Genomic DNA, 17,224 nt, shown 5'->3' with positions numbered 1-17,224 from the left:
CCTATATAATTCCTCACTTGAGGCTGTTAAAGAAAGCCTCAAAAATACCTCAGAATAAACAGAATAAGCCCCAAAAATACCTCAGAAGTTGAGTAACCTGGAAAGTAACCGAAGGAGATCACCTCCTCTGGACTTTGATACCTATGTATGGGACCGCTCGAGCAGGAGTAGAAATACAAAAGTTGGCAGCTTCCCTGGAAGAGTTGGCCAACAGTACTGTCGATGCGTTGGCTGAAACCCAATCCCAAGTAGCAGCCATAACGACCGAAATGATTGCCACTAGGCTAACGACTCTTCAGAACAGGATGGCTCTAGATGATATTCTGGCAGAGAAAGGTGATACCTGTGCAGTAATTGGAGAGGAATGTTGTATGTACATACCTGAGGTCTCCTCTAACATTACTGATCTCTCGAAACGTGTGCGAGTCAAAATCACCAAGATGAAGGAGACCGGTAATCGGTACCGGAACGATAAAGGATGGGAATGGGGGAATTGGTGATTGACTGGTTGGGGAAGGTGGTTAGTCAATCTAACTATCTATGCATTATTGATATTAGTGAGTCTGGTGATAGGGTTCAATGTCCTAAAATGGGTAATGAGCCGACTGATGACATCCCTTGGGAAGGAACCCAAATACATCAAAAGATGCTTTTATACCGTGTATAAGATTGTGAACCTCATCGCCAAAAGGCGTAAGAGGGCAGAACATAAGAAAATGAATTAAAGGAGACTTAATAAGTGCAGAAATAACAGTTAGAGAAAAAGAGAAAGGAGGAATTGTGGGAGATTAGAAACGTAGTTTCTGCAGGTGGGGGAGGGGGTGCTGTTGGAGGAGGGGAAGGGGAGCATTATACAAACGGTCACGGAATTCTTGTAGTATGTAGCATACGTAAAGCTAATACTTTAATGAATATAGAGGGTCTTTTAAAGAAAATAGTTTTAAGTTAGAAAATAACTATGAAGGGTGGTAGCTGACCACAAAAAGAAGCAGCAGGGCCATTTCACAATAAAGCTTATAGTATGATAAGAGAAACTATATAAAAGAGCAAGCTGTAACAAACAAGGAACAAAGAATGAAGACATCCAAGGACAGCAGGATGGCCAGATAAGAAAATAACGAGAGAAAAAAAACAAGTAAGGTAATCGGCTTATGATAGGCTGGGAAAAGGGAGGCACGATTCCGCAACTTGCAAACTGAATAACAATGCTTATGTGCTTTGTTTCTGCGCGCATTTTTTGCTTGATTGCAGAGGTGTCCGGTACTTGCAAGACCGTAATAAATTGTTCTTGTTTCCATGGCTTTGTCTCAGGCTGATTTGTCAGTGACTTCTGTTTCTCAGTTTGCTAATTGCTAACATTAACTGATTCTCTAACTCCAATAATGTTCGCATTAGTACTGCTGAGAAACTAAAGTTACTTTCTTGAAACTAAATCAAGAAAACCTGGCAACCAATTTATACAGAGGAAGTCACTGTACTGCTAAAACTTATTTTGTCCAACAGTACTTGTTGAAGGTTGAACATTTGGACATGACTATTCTTCAGTGCAAAAAAAAAGCCACATGGAAACTGCGCATTGCATCGCCTTAAATGACTCCCCTGAAGGTACATTTCCCTCCCCCTCTCCCTCTCCCTACCCCTACTCTGCAAGGTTCGGCACAGTCCCTGCCTCTCACGTGCTTATTCGCGGCCGGCTACTCGGCTACACTCGGTAATTCTCGGAAACCATAGGGTGGGCTTTCCGCTCCCTCCGAAGTGCGAGGGGCAGGCACTCGGCCATTTCCGGAACGCTCCGGGAGCCATGGAGGGGGCGGCACTCGGAGATTTCCGCAAAGAGGTGGGTGGATGGGGGCAGGGAAGGGAGACAAGCGATAAGCGGCGCCATTTTGTGTGTTCTCTGTCGGCGGCAGTTGGTACTTAAACCTCTGGTAATCCGGCAATGGACGGGTAAGTACCGTTAGACATTGGGGGAAAAGCGTGCACACCTGTATGTAAAAGCTCCTACACTTCTCTGGGATGTAGATTAATGAAAGTGGGCTTGCTATATGTGGTACGAGGCCCTCGAATATAAATATTCGGGCCGAGCACCATGACTCTTAAGTCCATAATGTGAATGTCGTGGCGTCTGGCGGGAACTGAAGGTGGATTCTCTTCCGTGCTTGCAGCCCTCCTCGCTTTGTGCTGGGTGAGGCGTATTGCCTCCCAATCAAGAGGGAAACTGAAACCAGAGTAATAAAGCCGGCTATTGTGTGCCGTGAGCATTGTTCATGGCCGGGGCCGGCTCCCTCACCGCCCTCTCCTCCCTCACAGGACAGAGGGTCGCCATCAAAGAGCAGACATTGGAGACCCTTCATAACCGCCGGGTCTCTCCCAACTGCTCTGTCTGTTTCCAATGAATAAGCCATCGAGTTGTATTCTGTTAATTAAACTGTTTCGTGTACTGCTGGGCGTCCACCCTCTCTTTTTAGGATTAATAAAAAAAAATTCTCATCAACGTGGAAACCCTCGGACGGAAGAGTTAATAGTAACGAGAGGGATGTGATATTGAAAGGGCGCCAGGCATATGGAGACGGGTCTTTCAGCAATGGCTCCCAGCCAGATTGTGCAGTCAGCAGTTCTGCTTTATAAAAGCCATTATAAACAACGCGCGCACACTCACAAAATAACACTTTGAAGCCTGGTAGTTCACTCAGCATCTTTTACTATTGAATAAATAGTAACCAGGCGTTTTGATTGTGAGATGAATGAAATTCTGACTTTGCAATATGATGTTTTGTCTTGCTCTTACAGCATTCTTACTGATGTTACAGTTGGCATAAAGGTAGGTGTCAGCTTTTCTCCTTGTATTTTTCTACGTGTGAATCTGCAAAGGAATCAAAATGAATCGTTTCCAGTATATCTATTAATTGTGGCCTGTGATTCAGTATACCTCAGTGCAAATACAGCTGCCCATTAGAGCTTGCTGGCTGATTATTGATCTGTAGTTGAAGGCCCTTAATTTGACAGGTCATAATATTTGAGAGAATTTTAGGTATGTTGAAACTGCTAAGATTTGGATTATTTGCATTGGAAAGTTATTAATGGTTAGGGTACAATGCTGCCTACTTGAAAATTAGTTTACTCATGGGTAAGAGCTGAAAATGTGTTGCTGGAAAAGCGCAGCAGGTCAGACAGCATCCAAGGAACAGGAGATTCGACGTTTTGGGCATAAGCCCTTCTTCAGGAATCCATGAGCCCTTATTCATGGGTAAAATCAGCCAGAATTGGAACTTGAACGGAGGGAATGTCAGTGTTGAAATTGTGCAGTAACATACCAAATTTAGCTGAATTGCCACAATCTACAATAATCCAACTTCATGCCTTTAGTTAGCTTAATCTAACTCCAGCACTGTGTTCTAAACAAAAGGTGCTCGAAAACATTTGCCACGTCTGGCAGCATCTATGAAATCAAAGTTACTGTTTTGGGTCTAATGACCCTTCCTCAGAACTGTTCTGGTACTTTTTGTTTTTAAACTATAAAATGAAACCATATATGAAGGGCTACTACTTTCCATTATGCTTGAAAGAGATATTGTGAATCTCCTGACCCCATAAATTCTATTTTTATAGTATTGGTACTGAATTTGAATTTATGACCCTTTTTCAACCATTAGATTCTGGATCACAACTATGTTTCTTTTAAAAAAAATTCTGTGGTTTTGGTTCTTTCACCATCTTGAATCTCTTCTCTGGTGACCCTTTTGCTGCAATCTTTATCCTTATTTACTCTATCTAAAACATTTTTGAATTTGAATGCTACTTTATTTGTGTCCTAAGATAAACTGCTCCAGCTATGTAGGGAAACTGGGAAAGCTAAAGTCTGCCCCCTGCTTACAGTTCCAGAAAATAGTCTCGATATCTTCTCAAAGGCCATTGTATCTTTCAGGATGCCCAGAATTAGATACAATATCCAATATCCTAGCTATTGTATTATGAAGGTTTAGTTCTTTGGAAGTTTGCTTCTCTCATAAATCCAGTTTTACTTGCGTTATTTTAATTGTTTCTCAATGCAATGCCACCTCAAAAAGTAAAAGCATCCCCGGGCCTCTGTTCCTTCACCATTTGTAGCACATTTATTTATGTTAAAATCACTATTGGCTTCTGCTCATGTGCAATTGGTACTGTATTAAAAATTCAATACTTTGTGCTCCATTCTTGTTCTCAAATTACATTTGATTGTTATTTCTTCAAGAAATTACATTGGAAAACAAATGAACAACTTAGCCTGGAGTAATGCAAAAATAATAACTATTACCGACCAGTATTTATTCATGATTTTGAGCCTATGCATTTGTCTGGAAATCTTTTTTTGTTATTATCAGCACTTGAAAAGTAATTTACTGAGGTAAATAGATGGAACTGGGAAGATGCTGAAAATGTGTTGCTGGAAAAGCACAGCAGGTCAGACAGCATCCAAGGAGCAGGAGAATCGATATTTCGGGCATGAACCCTTCTTCAGGAATCCTGAAGAAGGGCTCATGCCCGAAACGTCGATTCTCCTGCTCCTTGGATGCTGTCTGACCTGTGCTTTTCCAGCAACACATTTTCAGCTCTGATCTCCAGCATCTGCATTCTTCACTTTCTCCTCGGAAATGGGAAGATATTAGTTTTATTATGAGCCACTGCAAAATAATTGACTTGATTTATTGTCACATTTAGCAACATACAGTGAAAAGTGGTGTTTAGCCTGCTGTATAGGCAGATCATTCCATACAAAAATGCATTAGGGTAGCACAACAAAGTGGAGAGGGAGAGATCAACATTTAATATTTTGAGGTCAGTTTGAAAGTATGTATAGAAGAAGCTGTTCTTGAATCTGTTTGTATATTCAAACTTCTGCCCATGGAAGAGAGTCTACCTGGGGTGGGAGGGATCTGTGATTTTATGTTGGTTACTTTCCTGAGGCAGTAGGAAGTATAGATGGAGCCACTGGATGGAAGGCTGGTTTGTGTGATGGACTGGGCCAAGTTCATGACTCTCTAGTTCCTTGCGGGCTTGAGAAGAGCAGTTGCCATACAATGTTAAGATGTATCCAGATAGGATGCTTTCTATTGTGAATCTAAGTGGATAGAGAGTGGAGCTGGAAAAAGCAGCGGGTCAAGCAGCATTTGAGGAGGAGGGGAGTCAATACCTCTGGTTGGAACCTTCATATGGGAGGCGTCTGCTCCGCCATTCAGTCACGGCTGATATACTTCTCATCCCCGTTTTTCCTGCCTTTTTTCCCTGTAACTCGTCAACTCATTACCAATTAAAGATCTGTCTTCTACTCAAATTTACTGATTGTTCCAACATCCACCACACTTTGGGGGTAGTGAATTCCTCAGATTTGCAAACCTTTTGGGAGAAGTAGTTTCTCCTCAACTCTTTTTTAAATTTGCTACCTCTTATCCTAAGACTATTACCTCTTGTCCTACAATGCCCCACAAGAGGAAGCATCTGCTCCACATCTATTTTATCTATACTTTTTAATCTCAATTTGATCTCCCCTCAATTTTCTAAATTCCTGAGCATAGGCCTAAACTGTTCAATCTCTCGGCGGCACGGTGGCACAGTGGTTAGCACTGCTGCCTCACAGCGCCAGGGACCTGGGTTCAATTCCCGCCTCAGGCGACTGACTGTGTGGAGTTTGCACGTTCTCCCCGTGTCTGCGTGGGTTTCCTCCCACAGTCCAAAGATGTGCGGGTTAGGTGAATTGGCCATGCTAAATTGCCCATAGTGTTAGGTAAGGGGTATATGTAGGGGTATGGGTGGGTTGCGCTTCGGCGGGTCGGTGTGGACTTGTTGGGCCGAAGGGCCTGTTTCCACACTGTAAGTAATCTAATCTAATCTCTTCATGTGGCACACTTCTCATCTTTAGGATCAATCTAGTGATCATCCTCTGAACTGTCACCAATGCTACTACATCTTTCCTCAAGGGGACCAAAGTTGTTCACAGCATTCCAGATGTAGTCTTGCTAATGCCTTGTATAGTTGCAACAATACTTCCTTATCTTTTATATTCTATTCCTTTACTTATAAAAGCCAAAATTCCATTGCTTTCTTTATTATCTGCTGTACCTGCATGCTAGCTTTCTATGACTCATAAACTAGGACACCCAGATTCCTCTGTGCCATAGCACCCAAAGTGTGTCCCTGTTTAGATAATAGGTTGCCTTCCCACTTTTTTCTGACCAAAATGTGAGACCCCCATTTACCCATGTTAAACTCACATCTATCACATTTAGGCCCACTCTCCTAACGATTTGTAAGATTCTTTATTTCCTTATTGCAATTTACCCTCCTGCCTCTTTTTGGTTTTTTTTGTCTCATCATTGTTTGAGATCTGACCTACAACAGTGATGTCATCAGCAAGCTTCTAAATAGTTTAGCGTTTGCAGTCTTTATCAGATTTTATGCTTACTTGTTTGTAATTGGCATCTTGAAAGCCAAGAACGTTGATAAGAGGCACGTGTGGTGCGGGAAAAGTACTTGAAGAACTTGGCTGCTGAACTGGGTCGGTGGCTTCATTGAGGGAACCAGTGATGGCAGAAAGTTCTTGACATCACCCTTACTGATTTTTTTTACCTGTAGAAGATGTATTAGTAGGACTGACTGCCACACCATTCTTGTAGAGATAAAGTCCTGCCTTCACATCAAAGATAAACTAGCATGTTGAGTAGAACCACCAATGGTGGCTGGGGAGAAGGTAGCAAAGAGTACAATAGGTGAATGGGGGTGGGGAGGGTGAAGCGGATAGGTGGGAAGGGAGATTAGTAGATAGGACAGGTCATGAGGACAGTGCTGAGCTGGAAGGTTGGAATGGAGGTAAGGTAGGGGGAGGGAACCCACCTTACCTCAGTTCCAACCTTCCAGCTCAGCACTGTCCTCATGACCTGTCCTATCTGCCAATCTCCCTTCCTTCCCACCTATCCGCTTCACCCTCCTTTTCTGCCCCATCACCTCCACCCTCACCCCCCACTCAGCTATTGTACTCTTCGGTACCTTCTCCCCAGCTTCCACTCCACCCCCCCCCCCCCCCCCCCACACACACACACACACACACACACACACACACACACATCATTTGTAGGTCAAGTTGCAGCTGAAAACTACTACAGGCATTGTGAAATATTGTGTATTGGTTGCCTCTCCCATATTTTAACTATGGGACCTGGAATAAGATGCCTATGTGCAAATGAATTCAGGAGAGGCTGCCTGTTTACACACTTAAATGGTCTGCACAGTTGGCTTTGGGCATTCAGTGCACTGAGTGGACAGTTCTAGACTTGAATTAAGCTGTACCAAAATTAAGTTGCTAGCTTTAGTGATTTACCAAATGGATGAATTTAACATGCAATACTCAACATGTTATACTGTCTACTTGACTACTTTTAGAGCTTCAGTACCTCTATTTGGTACATATGTAAAACATGAATTCACTTTCTTTACTAGTTTTCACAAGGAAAATTAAATTTTGGTGAAGATGTTTTGTGTGTGTATCTAGTTTAAAATTATTTGCCTCATTTACAGCACTTTTTAGTCAAATGTCCTTTTACTTAATGCTTCATGTATAACGAGTCACAGACGATGTGGGCTAACCTTACTACTTGGTACAGTGGAGGTCCCTTTTGGATGAGATGTTGAAGGATACTCATCTGACACCTCAATGGTACTATAATGAGACTATTAATCCTGATTATTAATCTCTATGTATTAAAGTCATCCCAACCCAATCTAGTCCCACCTGCCAGCTCACGGCCCATATATCTCCAAACCCTTCCTGTTCATATATTCATCCAAATGCCTCAAATGTTGCAATTGTACCAGCCTCCACCACATCCTCACTGGTTCACTAAGTCCTTTAGGAAAGGAAACCTGATCTGGCCTACATGTGACTCCAGATCCATAGCAAGGTGGTTGACCATTAACTGCCCTCTGGGCAATTAGTGATGGACAATAAATGCTTGTTTGGCCAGTGATGCCCACATCCTGTGAATGAATTAAAAAAAAAACTCCGTTGTATTTTGTGCAAATTGGTATGAAATTTGTCTACACTACAGTAATAATACTCAAGTATTTGTTAGCTGGAATTCTTTTAGATATTCCAATTTCACGAAAAACATCATGCAACCACAAAATCAGAAATTGTTGGAAAAACTCTTTAGATCTGGCAACATCTATGGAGATTAAGCAGAATTCAAGTTTTTGGTCCAGTGACTGTTCAGAACCAAAAATTTGTTTTTTCCTAAATGGGATAAATTTTTTTTATTGTGGAACCATTATTAAAATCAGTCACTGGATTTAGTTGGAATTCACTGTTCTGCAGTACCATTCTCCTTATTTATGTGATGTATTTTATAATCGAATGCTGAGCCTTCTTAGGAGACCTTGGTTGTTTTCCATTGTTGTGATCTAGTTGCTGAGTTGCATAAATTTTAAATTGCTGTCAAAGCAGTGCCATCTTTTCATGTTAGGGGTTAAATACAGGAATTCAGCATTTTGTCATTAGAAATCTTCGTTTGTATAATTACATATGACTTTTCAAATTAGGTAATCTTAGTAATTTGTATTGGTATTTTGCAAGTTTAGTCATCTTTTTGACTTCAAGAGCATGGTCCTGGAAAAGTACAGCCAGTCAGGCAGCACCCAAGGAAGCAGGAGAATTGACATTTTGGGCGTAAGTCCTTCACCAGGATATGCCCGCTTTTGCCAGAAACATCGATTTTACTGCTTCTCTGATGCTAGGTAAAAACAAGGACTGCAGATGCTGGAAACCAGAGTCTAGATTAGAATGGTGTTGGAAAAGCACAGCAGGTCAGGCAGCATCCAAGAAGCAGGAAAATTGACATTTTGGGCAAAAGCCCTTCATCAGGAATAGAGGCAGGGTGCCTGCAGAGTGGAGAGATAAATGAGAGGGTGGTGGGGAGAAAGTACCTCAGAGTACAATAGGTGAATGGGGTTGGGGATGGAGGTGATAGGTCAGAGAGGGTAGTGGGGTAAGGTAGCAAAGGGTACCTTCTCTGCTGCATGGACTGCTGTGCTTTTCCACCATCAGTTTTTTTTGACTCTGATCTCCAGCATCTGCAGTCCTCACTTTCTCCCAGTTATCTTTTTTTTCTTTCCCAGTTCGTGTTTTTCAGTTTTTATACTTTTGATTTCCTTTTTCCTCTTTGGACTGACGAGAGACATTCTTGTTTACTTAGGCTGTAGTGTACTCCCACACTGACAAACTCTTCCTTTTTTTTTCCAGAGCTCTTTATTTCAGATATCTAGTGCTCCATGATAGTGGTACAGTATTTAAGTTTTTGTCTCTATTTTTGAGGTAGTTCAACTGCAGAAACGAGACAGTTCTGTTAGAATTTACAAATGTAATCTGTTCAATAATTCTTTCTTGATTTATGGACTTAAAGCGGTATTAAGATTGTTGAAGTGATGCATTGCAAATAAATTGAAAGCATGTGGACCAGTTTATTAATCCAGTAGTAGAATTCTGCTCACCTGTGCATTGATAGTATTGTTACAAAATCACCTTTTTATACTCCCAATTGGGATTTTTAAATAAAAACATGTTGTTTTTAATTGAATGTTTGTTTGCAGTTATTAATAGAACTAGTATGGTGTGATAGTAAAACTACAAAGAGCTTATTGTTTATATATGGGCTATCTGGTTGCCGTACATGTGTTGGACCGAAGGGTCTGTTTCTGTGTTGTACATCTCTATAGATTGTATTGATATATTGAACTTGAGAATTAACAACAACTCTTACTTGTCCCCTGAATTTCAATGTTGTGACTGGAGTGCTTCTGTTGACTTGTTTTCCCTGGATTAATGTCAGTAAATTTTGTCAAACATCAGGCAAGAATTCTGGCAGTGTCCAGTATGTTTTTTTTTTGGCATTTAATTTCAAGGTGCAATGAACTTCTTGCCTCATTTTCAGTAATTCTTATGATCAAGTGGCATTCTAACTATTTTAGCCTTAGCCTTGTAGTTGTATCCTTCAGCAAGGTAATGTGCACCAGCAGCAAAAATCGTGGATGCTGGTTATCTGAAACAAAACAATTTTTAAAAAGCTCAGCTAGTCTATCAGCATCTGTGGAGAGGCAAACAGGATTCATGCTTCAAGTGTATCATGACTGTCTTTCAGAATTTCTTTTCAGCATTTTTTAGATTAGATTCCCTATAGTGTAGAAACAGGCCATTTGGTCCAACAAGTCTACACTGACCCTCCAAAGAGGGAAATTGATCTGAGTGGGTTACTGTGACTGATGCACCTAACACTATGGGCAATTTAGCACGGCCAATTCACCTGATCTGTGCATCTTTGGAATGTGGGAGGAAACCGGAGGAAACCCACGCAGACACTGGGAGAAAGTGCAAATTCCACAGTTGCCCGAGGCTGGAATTGAACTCTAGTCCCTGGCGCTGTGAGGCAACAATGCTAACCACTGAGCCACCATGCCGCCCCTGGAAAAAGCCATATTGAATTTGAAACATTTAACTCTGTTTCACATCTGCACTGTTGCTGCCAGACCTCCTGAGTTTCTCCAGTTCTTGTTACTGATTGTGTGCAATATAACTGAAAGAATGGAAGAGAAAATTGGCCTAAAATAAAGACATTTAAGAACTAGAAGTAGAAGTTGTGCGATGCAATGCTGCTTTCATGTTTTATTCTCAAAGTGTGACAGAGGTGTTGAATGAATGAGGCCCATACTCCATTCCTAATGATTACAAAAGTTGCTGTTTAAAATCAAACCATGGAGACATTATGTACTTAAAACCTTACTAAGTTTGTCAAAATAATTTTATCACTTTTTTTGTTTACCTATATTTAGCATAGTCTTGAGCTTTGCTAGTACTGTTAAATTTGTATAAGAAATTTGCCAGAACTTCAGACACTAGAAAATTGGCAGAATGGGAACTGAACAGCCTGTGAAGTGCAAGAGGAAAATGAAACCATTTCTGTTCTTGATAAATTTTAGAAATTAATTTGTTACTGTAAGACTTCAATATTCCAGTTTGAAATAGTGTCAGTATTGAATTTATGACAAAAATTAAGATGCACTGCATCTTGATACTTTTTTTAATTACACATCTTTTCGCCTTCGTTTTCATGTTTTAGGGTAATTCATTGGAAAAAGAAAATTTTAATTTGACTTGCAGGCCACGTGTTAGCTACAGCTTATTGAAGTCTGGTTGAAATAGCTTCCCTGAGGAAGGGCTCATGCCCAAAACGTCGATTCTCCTGCTCTTTGGATGCTGCCTGACCTGCTGCGCTTTTCCAGCAACACATTTTCAACTCTGATCTGCAGTCCTCACTTTCTCCTTGAAGTAGCTTCACAAGTTCAAAAACTAATGAAATTCCATTACATACTCTCCATTTTAAAACTTTTCTGTTTTCCCCTCTACTTTTCCTTTTTAAGAACTTCTATGATTCAGCAAAGGAATAAATGTAGCAGGGAACTAGTTACATATTTAAATCAACTTGTTCAGATGTTAATTGCCCACCTCTGGAACAAGTGAGACTTGAACCCAGACCTCCTAGCTCTGATGTAGTGGTAGTGCCTCTACAAGAGCTCTGATCCGTTTTTATAGAAGAGTGCAAATCATGGATATTTACATCTACATAAATACATTGTTTTTAGGTGAAAGCTTAAAGTATCTAGATAGTGCCTATGGAAAACTAACAGTTGTCACACTTGTTTGAAGTGAATACATTTTTAGTTACTCTGATCATTTTTAGATAGAAGTTTATAAAATCATGAGGGGCATGGATAGGATCAATAGTCTTTTCCCAGGGGTGGGTGAGTCCAAAACTAGAAGGCATAGGTTGAGGGTGAAGGGGAAACATATAAAAGAGACCGGAGGGGCTACCTTTTCATGCAGAGGGTGGTATGTGTATGGAATGAGCTGCCAGAGGAAGTGGTGGAGGCTAGTACAATTGTACCATTTAAAAGACGTCAGGATGGGTATAGGAATAGGAACGGTTTGGAGGGATATGGGCCAGGTGCTGGCAAGTGGGACTAGATTAGGTTGGGATATCTGGTTGGCATGGACAAGTTGGATTGAAAGGTCTGTTTCCATGCTGTACATCTGACATCAATAATATGTATTATCACCCAAAGCAGTTGATCGATCTCTTGATTAATCTTTCCTGTGTATGCATCTAATTTGCCTAATGTAGTTACATTTGAATTTTGATCTTCTGAAAATTGCAAAGCCAGCACTGAAGGTTTCTCATGCTCAATTTGTAAGGTGTATTTTATTAAGACTATTTTGTATTTTTAAAAGTTGAACTTCCCTCCTAATTTAGTTTAAATGTTAAATTATGGAATAGTATATCTTAGGAGGACATTTTCAGGACAGAATCTTCAAATAAGCCTTTTAAACTTTGAAATGTGTATTCAATTTGTGAGCACCTAAATTGACCAATTCACATCACTTCATTTGGATTTTACTACTACTTGTCACAACGTTAATTTGTTTCTGCAGCATTTCCACTTTGGCTCCTGTATTATCTTCATGAAAATAGTAATTTTTCTTTACTCTCTCTTTCCTTTTCCTGGTTCAAGCTACGCATATTTATTTGTCCTCAGATTGTACAGCACAACCTTTTGAATTAACTTGTCGGTAGACCCATCAAATGATATGCCAACCCTAATAATTTTTAAGTACAGCTTCAGTTTTCCAATTTCAATATTCTGAATTGAGACCCAGTTGCAAAGCGAAATACTTCATAGTAATTATATAGTTAAAGCTCTGATGCAGCATTATCTGTAATCAAAGCTGAGTAACCATTTTTAAATGGATTTTATGATTTCGGTTTATTCCTCAATACCAAACCACAAGACTGCATTTTCAATTGCAGTTTGACAAGATTAGTCTGCTCTTGGTACTGTTACTTTACTGTGGCGTAATGTAAAATGAAGTCCCAGCCATTCATGGGGCTGTCATGGATACATATAATGTTTGGCAGTAGTCTAATTGGCGAGAGTTGACAAAAAGCTCTAGCTGACACAGAATATCTCCCATCATATGTTCATGAATATGGTCAAAGTTTATTTTATTATGTATCCTTGTGATTTTTTTTAGAGCATTTATCTTCCCATCAAACTTGTTTTAGTTGAATATATTTGAAGTAAGTGTCAGTTATGAAAGTCATAGTGCAGTTGGAAACATTTTAGAGTAAATAGGAACATTTTAAATTCAGATTTCCAATCAAGTTGCAGACTTTTGTTTAAGGGATAGCTGTGCTCTTCTAGTTTTGGTCTCCTTGGGTTCCTAGTTTTAATTGTTCTATTGAGTGTCCCCACCATCTGTTGCCAGGTCCAACAGCCGTACTTCCCTTCTGATGTTGCTTATCTACTCATCTGCTTCCTGTTGAGTCACATCTTTAAAACCTACACTTTCTCCCAATTGTCTGGTCATTTAACTTAACTCCTTGCGTGGCTCAGTTTTATTTTGTTTCATAATGCTTCTGTTAAACACCTTGCAATGTTTCATTATTAATTTTTGGCAAGATTTGTAATTTTGGTTGATAAGTTATCTTTCTGAGCTTGAAGGTTTGTTTCAGACGTTTTGTCACCATACTAGGTAACATCAGAGAGAGTCTCTGAAGTGCTGTTGCCTCTCGATAGGTCTTGGTTGCTTAAGGTGGGTGGTGTCATTTGCAGTTTTTTTTCCCTAGCGCATAGGATCTAAGCCAATGTGTTTATTGATGGAACTCTGGTTAGAATGCCATGCCTCTAAGAATTCTTGTACGTGTCTTTGTTTCGCCTGACCTAGGATGTGTGTTGTGCCAGTCAAAATGGTGTCCTCCTTTTGTCTGTATGTATGGAAACTAGTGAGTGGATCGTGACTTTTGGTGGTTAGTTGGTGTTCATGTATCCTGATGACAAGTTTTCGATGTAGTATTTTTCTTTTTACGCTTCTTGAATGGTATCGTGTAAATGATAGTTTTGCTGGTGGTATCTATTGGATTCTTTAGGTTCATTTAGTCACTTTGTGTGTTAGTAGGCTTGTGGGCTACCATGATGCCAAGGGTCTGAGTAGACTGGAAGTCATTTCTGATATGTCTTTGATGTAAGATAATGTGGCTATGGTTTTTGATTGTATTGTATGCTTGTTTAGGTTTGTTTGAGGAATTGGCAGATTTGATTAAGATTAAGAATTGGCAGATTAAGATTAGATTCCTTACACTGTGGAAACTGGCTCTTCAGCCCAACAAGTCCACACCGACCCTCCTAATATTTTTGAAAAATTTGTATAGATATTTTAGTTCTTGGGTGCTGCAGTGTGTTGTAGCTCCTTGAAATGTCTTGATGCAGCTCAGTTTGTGGGTGGTGGGATGATGGCTTCTGAAGTTAAGTATTTGGTCCATGTGTTTTTCTGAAGCTGTCCATTAACTAAGTTCACCTGTCCCGTCTAGGAATGGAAGTCTGTTGTCGTTCGCCACCTCTTGAGTTTTATGCCTGTCAAGATATATTGTTGATGGTCTTGTATGTCTCTTGTAATTTGTTCTGGTTTGTGATGACATCACAACGACATCAGACTCCCAGTCCTTGCATCAAAGACATCAGAAATGACTTCCAGACTACTCAGACTCCTTGGCATCATGGCAGCCCACAAACATACCAACACACTGAAAGAATGACAGTCGAACCAAAAAGATCCAATAGATAACACCAGCAGAACTAACATCATTTACAAAATACCGTGCAAGAATTGTTTTTTTTTTAAGAAAAAGTACATTGGACAAACTACTAGGAAACTTACCACCAGGATACATGGACACCATTCTAACCAGAGCTCCACCAATAAACACATCGGCTAAGACCTATCTACCTTCTCTTGGGGGAAAGAAAACGGAAATTACGTCACCCACCTAAAGAAACAAAGCCCTAGAAATAATGAAGAGTCATACCACCAGTAATTCACCAGACACTCACTGTTACCTAGTATGGTGACAAAACATCTGAAACCAACCTTTTGAGCTCTGTGCTAACTTAAATTTCATTATTTTAAGTGCTATGTAAATATTATCTGTAATGTATTGAGCATAGAGTAACGTTTTTGCATACTTTGTGTGCATTTCTTGTAAACTGGATTAATATCCTTGTCATCCATTCCTACTTCACCTATAGTCTGCATTTTGGCCTTGAATCTTCAGGAGATGGATTAATGTTTATAAATTTTTTTTCATGAATAGAATTTATTCTTGAGGTGCCTATATTTTGTTTTTATAGCTTTTTAAAATTTTAGTGTTCTGGCAATATTTTGCAATATTGCATTCACATAGGTGAAATTGAATTTATTGTCATGTGTGCCAAGGCACGTGAAAAGCTTTGTCTTGCGAGCAATACAGGCAGATCACATGGTTAAATTGCATTGATAAGTAAATAATGGGTAACCAGTGGCAAAAACAAAAACCACTGGTACAGACTCATGCTAAGAATTTGAGTCCACTTAGTATTCTAACAACAGTAGAGTGGAAACTGTTTCGAAACTGGCTGGTGCGTGTTCAGTCTTCTGTACCTTAGTCCTGATGGTAGAAGTTGTAGAAAACCATTGCCAGGTTGGGATGGATCTTTGAGAAAGCTGGCAGCCTTTCCTTGACAGTGGGCTTGTTAGATGGATTCCATGGATGGGAGGTTGGTCTTTGTGATTGTCCAGGCTGTGTTTACTACTCTCTAACTGTCTCTGATATATCACTACCAAACCAGGTAGTGATACATCCAGACAGAATACTCTCGTTGGCACGCCTATAAAGGTTGGCAAAGGTATTCACTGTCAACTGCCTGAGGAAGAAGAGACATTGTTGGGCCTTTGTAACCAGTGTGTCCACGTGAAGAGTCCAAGAACACTTGTTTTGGATGACCACTCCTAGGAGCTTGACATGCTCCACTCATTCCACTTCTGTGCTGTTAATGTGTAGGGGAGCATGCGTAACATCCCACCGAATGTCAATTGTGAGTTCCTTGGTTTTGCTGGCATTGAGAGCGAGGTTGTTCTCAGTGCACCATTTTTCCAGGTCTTCCACCTCCCATCTGTAGTCTGTTTCGTCGCCATCTGAGATTCAAATCGACTATGGTGGGGTCATCAGTAAACTTGCAAATGCATGTAGGAAGATGGAAGTTTGTAAGATTTGTGGGCTAGAGGTTTTTGGAATTAGTACTTAGCAAAATGTTGTCTTGATTTTTAAACCTAGTTGGGAAAGTGGATGTAAGTACTTTTTTGTAGTTTTTTTACCAAGGTATGAAGTGTGATATTCCAGTTGACTTATTACTAGATGAGTCAGATCCCAGATTAGAATTCTGGGTTTTTTAGGTTAGGTTTAACATGGCGGTTTTTCACTGAAGCACAAACATGCAATGCTGCAGGTTTGAGATTTTAAATAAAACCAGTTGCGCAAAAGAGATAAAGCTAAAATAAACAAAATTATTCATGCTTAAAGATTTTGAAACATGGCATTAAAACCACTTGTATTTTTACCAACAGTGTCACCTTGCATAAGAAAAGCCCTCTCCTGTGTAGGGTTTGACTTAGTGAAAACAATAAATTCGGGAGATTACGGTGGGTCAGACAGCATCCATGGAGAGAGAGTGCAAGCTAACGTTTTAAATTTGACTTTTCATCAGAGCTCTGAAGAATCGTAAACTTGAAATGTTAGCTTGTGCTCTCGTTTGTTTTTCAGTACAGATTCCAGCATTTGCAGTAATTTGTTCCAATGCAGGGTTTGACTTTCTGACTTCAATTCTTGGTCATATTAATCTGGATTTTTCTCACCTTCATGTAACCCCTTCAGGGTTTTATCCAAACACACTTTTTCGGTCTGGAACTTAGAGGTTTATAAAATCAAGAGGGGCATGAATAGGGTAAATAGACAAGCATTTTTCCTGGAGTGGAGGAATCCAGAGCTAGAGGGCATAGGTTTAGGATGAGGAGAAAAATGTAAAAAGGACCTCGGGAGCAGCATTTTCATCCAAAGGATGGTGCAAGCATGGAATGAGCTACCAGAGGAAGTGGTGGAGGCTGGTACAATTAAACATGTAAAAGACATATGGATGGGTTTATGAATAGGAAGGGTTTAGAGGGATATGGACCAAGTGCTGGCAAATGGAACTAGATTAGGATACCTGGATGGGCGAGTTGGACCAAAACGTCTGTTTCCGTGCTATAAATCTCTAGACTCTGTTATGGCAGAGATCA

The 17,224-nt window shown here is 40.2% G+C and overlaps 1 protein-coding gene across 4 annotated transcripts in view; it reads left to right on the top strand.

Annotated features, from left to right (window-relative positions):
• Positions 1-1,737: 1,737 nt before the first annotated feature.
• Positions 1,738-17,224, top strand: part of ptbp2a (polypyrimidine tract binding protein 2a) — an 85,233-nt gene continuing 69,746 nt past the window's right edge. For 2 of the 4 annotated variants that reach the window (XM_060829943.1, XM_060829942.1), the window contains exons 1-2: positions 1,851-1,947; positions 2,791-2,821. In XM_060829943.1, coding sequence (XP_060685926.1) covers positions 1,940-1,947; positions 2,791-2,821 — 39 coding nt within the window. In that variant the 5' untranslated portion in view covers positions 1,851-1,939. The other 2 variants (XM_060829944.1, XM_060829946.1) reach the window with 2 other exon arrangements.

The sequence above is a fragment of the Hemiscyllium ocellatum genome, chromosome 9 (assembly GCF_020745735.1).
Source record: "Hemiscyllium ocellatum isolate sHemOce1 chromosome 9, sHemOce1.pat.X.cur, whole genome shotgun sequence".
NCBI classification, from domain to species: domain Eukaryota; kingdom Metazoa; phylum Chordata; class Chondrichthyes; order Orectolobiformes; family Hemiscylliidae; genus Hemiscyllium; species Hemiscyllium ocellatum.
Note: the sequence above shows the minus strand (reverse complement) of the source record. Positions and strands in the feature narration are given on the sequence as shown.